The 10,902-nt window shown below is 52.8% G+C and overlaps 4 protein-coding genes across 4 annotated transcripts; 2 read left to right on the top strand and 2 right to left on the bottom strand.

The window, feature by feature from the left end:
* Positions 1–1,371: 1,371 nt before the first annotated feature.
* CGCA056_v002840 (uncharacterized protein) lies at positions 1,372–3,120 on the bottom strand (the record flags this gene model as incomplete). The annotated part of the gene is made up of 4 exons (XM_037318097.1): positions 1,372–1,916; positions 2,161–2,622; positions 2,676–2,768; positions 2,898–3,120. The coding sequence occupies 4 exons, from the start codon at positions 3,118–3,120 to the stop codon at positions 1,372–1,374; spliced, it is 1,323 nt and encodes a 440-aa protein (XP_037183078.1).
* Positions 3,121–4,129: 1,009 nt separating this feature from the next.
* CGCA056_v002839 (uncharacterized protein) lies at positions 4,130–5,845 on the bottom strand (the record flags this gene model as incomplete). Its single annotated transcript, XM_037318096.1, has 3 exons — positions 4,130–5,431; positions 5,487–5,730; positions 5,808–5,845. The coding sequence occupies 3 exons, from the start codon at positions 5,843–5,845 to the stop codon at positions 4,130–4,132; spliced, it is 1,584 nt and encodes a 527-aa protein (XP_037184138.1).
* Positions 5,846–7,515: 1,670 nt separating this feature from the next.
* On the top strand, positions 7,516–8,746 carry CGCA056_v002838 (uncharacterized protein; the record flags this gene model as incomplete). The annotated part of the gene is made up of 3 exons (XM_037318095.1): positions 7,516–8,087; positions 8,141–8,405; positions 8,459–8,746. The coding sequence occupies 3 exons, from the start codon at positions 7,516–7,518 to the stop codon at positions 8,744–8,746; spliced, it is 1,125 nt and encodes a 374-aa protein (XP_037184137.1).
* A 237-nt stretch (positions 8,747–8,983) lies between these two features.
* CGCA056_v002837 (uncharacterized protein) lies at positions 8,984–10,285 on the top strand (the record flags this gene model as incomplete). Its single annotated transcript, XM_037318094.1, has 1 exon — positions 8,984–10,285. The coding sequence occupies one exon, from the start codon at positions 8,984–8,986 to the stop codon at positions 10,283–10,285; it is 1,302 nt and encodes a 433-aa protein (XP_037184146.1).
* Between the last annotated feature and the right edge of the window lie 617 nt (positions 10,286–10,902).

Below are 10,902 nucleotides of genomic sequence, written 5' to 3'. Positions count from 1 at the left end.
TTGGTGATGGTGTTGTTTAGTGGAGAGTTTTGGAGACCAAAGGCGGGATGATGCGCTGCGCAGGTGATTGGAGGGCCTCTACTCTGCCGTCAGTCCGTGTTTACACTGTCAAGAAATGCCATTTTGGGAACATCAGCACTGTACAGACCCTGCGCTTGGGCTCCCTCCACATTTTCTGCTTTCACTGGGTCAGACCTTGAGAGGGGATACGTACCTTTTCTTCTTCCCTTCAACGTCTCGACCAACACCGGTTTCTGACCCTCCATATCCCTCAGATCATCGGCATAGCCCCGACAAGGCTACCGTTTAACCACCCCGACTCTTTCAACCAGACTCAATACCGTCGCACCCTTCGAGGATTGTCCACTTCGCCTTGACTCCCTCCGACAGCGGCTTTCAACCCTCACGAGTCCGCGAAACGGTCAGGATGTCCTTCCTTCGACAAACAGGCCCTCCCTGTTGTGTCTCGACATCGGCGCCTTTGTGAGGCAGCCTGAAGCGTCCAGTATTTTCTCGACAAGACTCATAGCGTCTGGTGGCTTGATGTTTGGGTGCCCTCCGCTACCTGATTGGGACCAGAATGGTCTCGTTGCCTTGTGCGGATGGCAAGCGTGTGTTGGACTGCGCCGACGGTGTAAGTGGTGCGATGAAGACCGGTCAGCGAACTCATGCGAGATGAGCCACATCGCCGTCTTTTCCCGCACTGAACATGTGGCCCTTGCTTCTACTTACACGGCCCGAAGCTGAGGCTGAGGTCGAGCGCGTTTTCCTGCACTTTGATGCGCGACATTACGCGAAGCTATCACGGGGATCGATGATGCTTATTTTTGGACCGCAGAATGACTTGGCTGGTATTACTGTGCGTGAGAAAACGACTGTTTAGCTTGGCGGGTTGGAAATCATGTTCAATTGCCTCGCTGCCACGGGTACAGCAACCGGCCTGACGAAAAGCTGACGGAAGCCCTCGAGGAGGTTGCAATTCTTCATGCCACAAGTGGGTGTATTGCTGCTGACAAGGTTGGAAGGAATTAGAGCAGAACGCTCACAGCCTTCTCCAACTTGAGTGTATCTTAGGAGCAGCCCTTTTAAATAATTTGGGGTTACAATTGATGCTGGCACGAAAGACTCTTCTCTCATGCCCAAGGATCTATCTGGGAGCAGCACCTCCGTCGTATCATTCATGGAGACGTTTCGAGAGACCTATTGTGGAATGGTTGTCTTCCACAGTGGTCATCGACGAAGCAGAAGTAATGTTCAGGTCTGTTTTTCTGTACGTCTCTACAAAAGTTTGGAGCAAGTGCTCTGTTTGCAAATGACACCCTCCATTTTACCCAGAATATCTCTAACCCAAAGGATCATGAATTCCCATCCTCAAATGGCAGCGTTCACACCCCAAACGCCGCCACCAGGCCATCCATATCCATAATCCCCATTTCCATATCCGTTCCCATACCCGTTCCCATACGGATCACCGCCCAGTGCGCCTCTCCTGCCCACCCCCCGCGGCCCCATGCGGTTATGCTCCAAACAAATCGTCGGATCCTCCCCCTCGAGTTCCACGACCCTCGTGCACCCAGGCCGTCGGCACTGCGCGTGAGTCCGGCAAAAGTGCGTATCGCCCTCGGCCCTGAGCGGGCACTGCTCGTGCCGGCACGCGTGGCCATTGCAGAACGCCGACATGAGCAGCTCCGCGGCGCGGTCTCCGCCGAGCACGGCGTACATTGGGTCGTAGTTCATGTGCGTGCGGCGGTGCGGGCACGTCGGTACGGCGCACTTGTGCTGCGCGCAGAGCGCGGAGCCGAAGAGCGCGCGCTCGTTGCGGCAGGGCCGCCAGCTGCAGAGGTGGCTGGCGCAGAGCTCAGTGTTGTCGACAACGCGGACGTCGCAGCCTTCCCTCCTGCAGCGGGTGATGGAATCTGGACCGTGTTAGTTGACGTGTGTTAGGGATAGCTGGTGAGGGACACTCACGCTCCTCACAGTGCAAACCGATATTCTCCCCATCAATCCTCCGGAACCGGTCACATCCCGGCGTGGTACAAGCCCGGTGTCTATCACAGTAGTTATTATGCTCACCGTGCCTCGGACATCCCGGCCGGCCACACTGATGCTCCCGACAATACTCCCCCAACCACCTCCTCCACCGACAGTCCCGGCTCTTACACGTATGATCTTTACACCACTGCGCGCCCTCCTCCCGGTGGTCCCTGGCCCGCAGACAGCCCGCCTCGACACACGTATGCGCGCCGCACACCCCGTCCGCACTCATCGGGTCCCGGGCGCCGTCGCAGCCGCCCTCGGCCTCCCAGCGGCAGTAGTGCGCGCCGCAGTGCTTGGAGGGCACCCCGTCGGCGCGGACGTGGGCGAACTGCCGGCAGCCGGCGGTGTGGCACATGCGGTGGCGGTCGCAGAAGCGCGAGGGGTCGTGCGGGTCGCCGGAGGCGCCCGGGCAGGCGGCGAAGCAAGCCGGTGCGGCGCAGGTGTGCGAGGCGCAGTGGGTGCTGCCGCCGGGGGCGCGGGGGGATGTGCAATCCGGCCGGACGCAGCGGTGGTCTTGGCAGTAGCGGAGGTCGACGTCGCCTTGGTGGATGCGCTCGTTCTTGCAACCTTGTTGGAGGCAGTTGTCTGGAGGGATGTGTTAGTAGGATCTTCGAGGAGGGTGGGCAATGGGCCAGTACGGAATTGGGCGCAGAATTGGTATTCCTTTGGATCGTAGGATTTGACGTAGTTGGTGCAGCGTTGGCCGTTCATTATGCCGGTGCAGAGGAGGTCTGGGCGATGGTCAGCTGTGCTGTTGAAGCAAAGAGTATGAAGGAAGTGAGAAGTATGAGGTAACACGATGGAGATAAGGCCGTGAAGGATTGAGTAAGATGGATGAAAAGGGGCCCAGGGGTAAGTACGCTGGGTGCAGTATCCACGGCTATTGGTCTTCACATTCGTGCAAGCAGCGCCGTTATCAATCTTCTTGCAGCAGTGGATCTTGCAAAAGGGCGAGGAAAAGCGCGCGCCGTCCCTGGTCAAGGTGACTCTGGCATACGGGCAGCGGAGGCCCATGGGGTGGGCGAAGCTGCAGAGCCGGGCAAGCTCCTGCGGAGTCAGGCGTTTCTTCTTGCCGAAGGCCATGCTGGGCAATCAGGTTGGCAAAGAGATTGTGAGTTTGGTCAAAGTTTGGAAGCGATTTGGTCCAAGTTGTCGAGAGTTGCTTCAGGAGGCAAAGGTAAGGAGGCTGCTTGGGGATTGCGGGTTTAAAAACAGTCATAGGCCTCCTCAACCTCGCCAAATGTCGGTGAGCAGGCACCCGTGAGGCATTGCGATGATGTTACAGAGACAAGAGGCATGCCAGGAGATCGGCGAGGGGCAAACTGGCATGATGTGGTAAGGCAGCCCACCCCTTCGGCGGGAGCACGAGGGGCGGTGTCGCGTATGTGAGGCTCCGTGAGAAGTGATAAGACGCACCGGTCTATCAGAAACGGGCCTCGTGATTCAAGGTAAAGAGAGAACAGGAACTGTTGAGGCGTACGAGGCTTCTTGGGTAAGGTGATGTATGTTTGGCCGATTGCCCAAGGGCGGTGTGCCTCATGGAGGTTGTACGAGATGCTGATACCCGTTTCTCGTGGGACGTTGACGGGCTTTTCGGAGGAAAGATGAGACAGGTCAGATGTTTGCTCGACGCGAGATGGAGACAGGATGATGAATGACGTTGCCGTCGTTGTCTTCGTTGTCTTTGTCGTTCCTCATCGTCCAGCTAGACTTGATCATAAACCTGAAATTTCAGGCAGATGTGCTGTTCCTGCTTTCAAGAAAGCTGCTTCACAGAAGCTACTGGAGTCACGGTTAACATACTTATCCTTCCGCTTGCGCCTTTGGCAAGACCGGGAATTGGCAGAATGCGCTCGATCCGTCATTATATGAAGTCCCGCCGCGGATGGTTGGGTTGTTGGCGAGCAGACATAGCAATGGGCACTTGCCTGGACTACCTAATAAGCATCATCCAGAATGGATTTCTTGTACGCGTGATGCCCGAACGAATGCTGAATTCTAAAAATCTGTCTAGGGAACACTAATGCTCACAAACTTCGGCAACCTCTGCATCTAACAAGCAAGTGTACCACACCTAACCTGTAAACCGCAATCAGATGAACGGATGTCCAGACCATATAATGAAACGGAGAATAGACATCTCAGCATCCTCAAAGAATGCGTTGTAATGATCACCATTCTCGCCAATAAGCGGCTTAACCCGTCGATTCTCACAGCCATCCATCGCGAGTGGTTTGAAACAATCACCGAGAACAACCAGAGCATCGTCCCTTGATATCGAAGCGGCATGGTGAAGAACAATACCCTTCGCCTTCTTCCGTACTTCGTCATATGGGTGGTCTCGACAAACATCAGGCATGGTGCCCAACACATCCGCCGCGCTGACGATCGACTCCATCAACCCTCTTATATGCCCACGTTGGACAAAATCGTTGCAGAATTCTGATTTGCTGCCGTGAACGTCACGAATGTGTTTGTACCGGCTTTCGGTGGAAATCTTGGTGCGTATCTTCATGAGCTTGGGATGGTCCAAGTCTGGAAAGCAACCGACTTTGTAATTCAAGAGTCCGAGGAGTCGGCAGCAAACAGAGAGATGGTGACGATGCTTCACATTGGACTTTGAAATTCTCAGGATGAATTCGTCGACTTCCAAATCTAGGTCGCTTCCGATGACAACGAGCGGGGTGGGATCTTGTATGTTGGGTTTGCTGCTGATTCTCAGACCCAAATTCTGAATTTTTTCGGCGATGGCGTATAATCTTGTTTCAGTCGAAGCAGAAAGAAAAACTTTGCCGATTGATGGATTGGCTGTGAAAAGGATGGCAGTAACCGCTAGAAGGTTTATTGTGAATTCCCCTGTTATGCCGACGAGACCAAGACGGGTGCGGTTAGTCACGTAGTTGAAGTATTGATCTCGAGTACCGGAGGGAGCTTCCCATTTGAGCGCTTTGAGGTAAGCGTCTGGTATGCCACCGACGAGGTCAAAATTTGGAAGCTCGAGTGGTGTGTCACCAATCGGGCCAGACGTGCCGCCGACGAGTAGCTCTTTTAGCAAACGATTGGCCACCCGATCCTCGGCAGACCTTTGAGATAGGTCGGTTTCAAACACATCCTTCACGGCGGCAACCCGTTGATTGTAAAGCTTGCGGTCGATGTCAAAATGAAGTCGAGCCGTGGTAGCTTCGTTCAAAGAGGCCACAAGAGAGGCTAAATCTCGACGTGCTTCAGCTTCAGGTGGGTCAATCGAGATGGATAGTCTTCCTCCAGGCGTCTTGTCCACGTCGCGTGACACAGTACCTTTGTATTGAGAAACCTGACCATCTTTGTGTACGGCTAATGTGACTTGGGTACCGTTTTTGGTCAAATGGGGAACCGAGAGCCACAACGTCGACAGCTATTTTCATGTTATTAGAAACCCAGTCCAGATGGAGGCAGAGACAGACACATACCATAGCGGGGTCGGTAAATTTCGCATCCGCCGTCACTTGTGTTCCCTTTGGTTCGAAGTGGACTTCGCAAGGACTTTCAGCAAGCTGGTTCACATGTCGATTGATCCAAAGCTCTTCTTGTAAGACTGATTTTGTTAAGGCATTGAATGCGTTGGAAGCAGTTTGGTAGCATCTCCTTGCAGCGACCTTCTCGTCAGGTTTCTTGATAATTTGGTTTGTGTCGGGATCGATCACCCAATCGTGTCTAGACAAGGCTGCATCAGCTTAGGCTTCTCCAATATTGGACGACAGGGCAACATTCTCCATCGACGGAAAACGCACCTGTCACCATTCTGGCCACTCTGAGGTGAAACATCCATTTGAAGACCAAATTGAGACGATATTGCGGAAGAGTGACGACTGTCAATCACGAGATTGAAATTCTTCTCTCTCATTATGTCTCGGAGAGATCTGAAGCCACTGATCTTGTCGTCGAGTCCACCAAGCTCCAATGAACCTGGGGCTTCCCGCCTGAAGAGCAAGCTGAGTCCCTCCACAACAGGGGGGAATTTCGAACGTAGGCAAACCAAGATGTAGCTTCGGGGAGAATTTGTGTTGAAGAATCTCCTGTGGTGCTCTTGGGGTAGTGGTTGGGTGGTGTATGTCCAAGTTCCAACTGAGAATTCGAGTTCGATAGCCATCTTCTCCCATGGGTCATGTGGCTCGTAATGATATCTCTCAACGTTGTCCTAACGTCGTTGCAGATAAATTTTCAGTACGAGTCGATTTTCACCTGGGTAGGCGCAAAGGCGCGTCTCAAGTTGTCTCTGAAATCCGAAATTGAAGCCGCCAAGCAGGACTCCGTCCTGAGGGAAAAGGATAGCGCAATCGTATCCGACGAAGAAGGTTTTTGGATACGCCATTTTCCTATTGTATTGTCAGAATGCTTCTTCAGTATTTACTCTACAACTAATGCGATTTGTAGCTGTACGTACCACCGTCTTTGCCGCCAGCCGAGACGGAGGGAACTAGAATCGGTGATGAAGGATTGTCAAATATCTGACGTGACTGTTGAGGCAGAACGATGTTGATCTAAGCCCGTTAGCGAAACTGAGACTGTTGCAATTTGATGTGCTTCGTTTGGCGAAGGAATCCGGAAAACTGATATCGTGTCGCTAACCAATGGTCGAGTTGCAGATGGCGGTGTTTTGACGAGACGTTGAAAGGGAGAGACGTAAGAAGAACCAGGGGGGCATTGGGTTTCCAGGCTCTCTCAAGACCGCCCAGAAGGAAGGTCCAGTCCACAGCCTGTGGGCGCAAAACTATGGAAGGTGGTTCAAGGTGCAAGAAAAGGCGCCAGTAGGGCTCTCTGCCACCGTACGGTCCCAAATGAAATGTCGGGGTAGGCACTCATATTCGCCCGCCTCAGGTATCAACTCCACACCTTCCTCACTCAAGGCTGCTAGCAATGGCTCTTTGTCTTGTGGCCGGTGAGGTTCATGTCATGATCTGCCTTTGATTATGGAAAGTGCGATTTGATCCGAGAGGCGCCTCGCGCAGGAGTGTGCTTATCACGCCAACCTGTATCAGTGCTCCAATCACCTCGAGACGTGCTTGGAACGAAGGAGGTCCTCATTGAAAGGCAAAATTCCTCCCAAATCAGAACGACCTCAAAACCGGAGAAGGTATTTAGCGCCGTGGTTGCTTGCGCCAATCTCGCCCCCAACCTAACTCATCACACTTTCTGCTCCCTCTTGCCCACGAATTTTCCTGCAACGCAACTGAAAATCGCCGAAAGAACTTTTTTCAACAATTTGAATTATCCGATTCCGCTGATCGGTCGCACATTTTTCTCCCCTCCGATCACTGGTTCAACCCCGATCCCTCACCTTACCTTCCTACAACAACCCTCCTAGACCCACCCAGTTCTTGCAGCCCTCATCTTCTCTTGCCATCCTCTTTTTGTTTGCTTGGTGGTGATTGATCTCGACTTCCCTCTCAAGCACTCTTCTCATCGGTGTCGCCTTCTCACTTGTACTCGAGCGGCAAGATGCCTCGGCCTCCTCGCCTGCCACGCTCGTCGCGGCCACGCCACAACAACCAGAACCGACCTTCGGCAATCACGGAGTATCACCCATGTGGAATCCTCCGTCATGGAAGCTACGAAGTTATTGGAGGCCAGAAGATCGGCTTCCCCGACAGAATCGAGACTGACTTTGTCGTCAACCCTGGTGGCAGTGGCCGTGCATATGTCGGGATCCGTTTCCGCTTCCCGCGGCACTTGGAGAACCAGTCCTTTTCTGGGACTGAAGACGTATTTTCGATAGTTCTGAGATTCCCGGCTGGAACATTCTGTATGTCCATCGAGAATCTTTCTCGAGGTACCTTCGATTTGATCTTGCCGCGCGAAGAGACCAACGACCTAGCTATCATCAACCTCAGCCTCGGTGATGGCCAGACCGCCTCAGTCGATGGTATTGGACCGGCACTCCGTGAAGAGACGGATCTCATTGACAGCTACATTAACTTGAACCAGGAAGTTCAAGGCTGGAAGACCATGCGCGACATCTTCAGCCAACGTCAGTTTCGAATTCTGGCGAGGCGTGGGGTTCAGTCGTGTTAGTACTTTCATCTTCGGCTTGATACCTCTTTGCGAAACTGACTCTTTTACCTAGTCATCATTGGGATTTAAGCCGCTATAACCATCAGATTCCGGCCAACTCCAGTAAGACGCAGTATCCAGAAAGGTTCGAGTTCGACAACCCCGAAGATGCCCTCACAACCATGACCCAGTCTGTGGTCCAAGATGCGTACTGGTTTTACGTCGACGTTCGAGAGATCCGAAGCATTCGGCAGTGCGCCTTGTTCTTGAAACAAGGTTCTCGCTCAACTGAGGACACCGACTCCTTCTTTGTCTTGATGACATTGACACCTGATATTGTGCGTTTTTCTTTTGAAGTCTGTCGTTGAAGAATCATCTAATCCTGGTCCAGACGACTCGTTTCAGCAAATCCGTCAAGCGCATCACCAAACTCGGCCGCACGGTACGAATCTCGTTCAGAAAGCCCCCAGCCCCAGGCACAAGGAGAAGAGACGGTATGGTGGACAGAGACGATCTCTTCTGGGAGGGTATAATCAGACCGACCTATGCTGCCCAGATCAAACACAAGCACAGTCTGGTACTTCACGCAAAGCGCCCGTCCAACCCGGAATCAGCTGCATTTGCTATCCGCGACTACAAGATCAAGACTTGGTCACCAGAGTCTGAGTCAGACGACTAGATGCACGTCTGGCTCGATTTTGGTGACGGCACGAATGTCGCTCGGCGCCGTATCGATGCAGTCAACAACGCCCTCTCTGTGGCCGACCCAGAGGTGGAGTCGCCGTCGGACGAGATGGAAAAAGATTGCCAGGACGACACACCAGAGAGACTTTATCATCGAAAGCTTTATGGCAGTTTCCTTCGCGACTTCTTCGTGGGTCGTGGTCTAGGCAACACGCTCCTCAACCCGCCTATGATGGACTCTGGCGATGTTGGCACCCATGGTCTTAGCCTCAGCGAGCCGTCGTTGGTCGCCCCAAAAGTCGACATACTTGGACCAATCAATGCTATATACCGCGAGGCTCTTTTGGAGATGCTGAAGCCGGGATCACGCGAGACGTACAAATCATACCTGGAATCTGTTGTTCTCGGTCTCGTCGGTATTTTCGGGGAGATGGAGTCGTGTACTTCTGAAGTTCTCGCCGTCACTGCTTTGCTGTACATTGGCAACCCCGATATCAAGACTGTTCATGCTGCAGCTTGGAGGAATGAAGACGTCACCAAGTTCGCTCGCTGTTTGCATAGCACCGCCTCAACTGTTGTCCGGTCGATGAAGGATAAGCATACTTCGGCAGCTCAGCCTCACATTCCTCTCATCGTCCGCGGTTGTAACATTCATTCTGAGGTGGAGTCCTTTATCAAAATGATCCAGGGCGATCTCTTGATCTGGGATCCAAGGCATTGGAGCCGACCGTTTTCGCTCTGCGAGTGGCTTCTCAAGATTGTGCAGCATGATGAGTTTGACTTGGACCAGCTCGACCGTCCCGAACTGCTTGAAATCCGTCACAAGTGGAAGACCAGCGCTGATTACGTTGGCTTGCGCGCTTTTGTTAACCACGATATCGAGTTCTGGCAGGTCAAGGAGTTTGATCCTACTCACTACCCTGACAACCAGCCGCAGACCGCCACCCTTGCCGACTTTCTTTCCGAAGAGCTCACCATTGACCAGGACGAAGAAAAGGACAAATACTCTGCAAACTCGGATGCCACACTCAATGAGGAGAATGTCGAGGAAGAAGAAGGGCTTAGCGCTGAGGAGCAAGCTGCCAGATTGAAGAAAGAGGTCTGGCCCCACAAACTGATACAACTTCCCATGGTCGACATCCTGGACGTCGCTGATGCGCTCTGCACGACACCCCATGTATCTCGAGACGTTCCCTACGACAAGTTCTGGAGGTCCGCCGGTGCGGTCGTCTTCGACGAGGCCACCCATCTCTCCAAGTCAGACGCCGTGTTCGTGTGGATCAACACTATGAGGCCTTGTGCGATGGCCGGCAAAGAAGGCCAGACTCCCTGGAGCGGAATCGGTCCCTTCAAGACGCACGAGGACGGACCGCACAAGGGCGACTACTATAACCGGTTCGGACCCGAGGCCAAGGTCTCTGCTCTGGAATTCATGCGCACAACGGGATGGCCGTGCTTCGAGGCGGCGTCGTCGGATATGCCCAAGTTCGGTGAGGATATGAACTCGTTCGATAATGTTGATGGAGGTTGGTGAGGCAGATTTGTAGGTAGTACTCGCTGGACATGCGTTGGAATTAAGATGCGACTTTGTGTAGTCTTTTTTTGTTCGATAGATGAAAATGGCTGTCTGCGTTGAATGTTTCGAGAATCTTGCGTGACTTGTATGTTGTTTGAAGTGAGGTAGTGACGAGCTCGGTCGAGCGCAGAAGAAGTCTTGGATCGATTGCTGGGAATACCCCCAAGACGCTCGCGATCAATCCCGGCTCTACCAGGCCTACGAAAAGCGAGAGACTCTTCATATCATGAGCATGCATTCGCGTTTCACCAAGTGACGTCAAAAACATCTTTACTGCACTAATTTGCTGTTTTTATTCATTCCCTATCGCTATGCAGTAATCTTCTTATCCCTGACTTGAAGGCGCTTTTTCTCCATCCGTCGCGCCTACCCCTTTCTTCTCTCTGTCATTCGTGGTATCATGAGCAAACAAGAAAATCGCTTTTGGTGCCGCCCCTGCTTTTTCTTTCCCTCTGTAAACTTTTGTTTTTTTTTGGTTCTCCAATTCCCTCCCCCCCCGTCGCCTTTGGGAAAAAAACAGACAAATGCCCATAATACCTCTCCATATAATATAATTCTATAAAGAACAATCGCTC

The sequence above is a fragment of the Colletotrichum aenigma genome (assembly GCF_013390185.1).
Source record: "Colletotrichum aenigma strain Cg56 chromosome Unknown KSG_Cg56_contig02, whole genome shotgun sequence".
NCBI lineage: Eukaryota > Fungi > Ascomycota > Sordariomycetes > Glomerellales > Glomerellaceae > Colletotrichum > Colletotrichum aenigma.
Note: the sequence above shows the minus strand (reverse complement) of the source record. Positions and strands in the feature narration are given on the sequence as shown.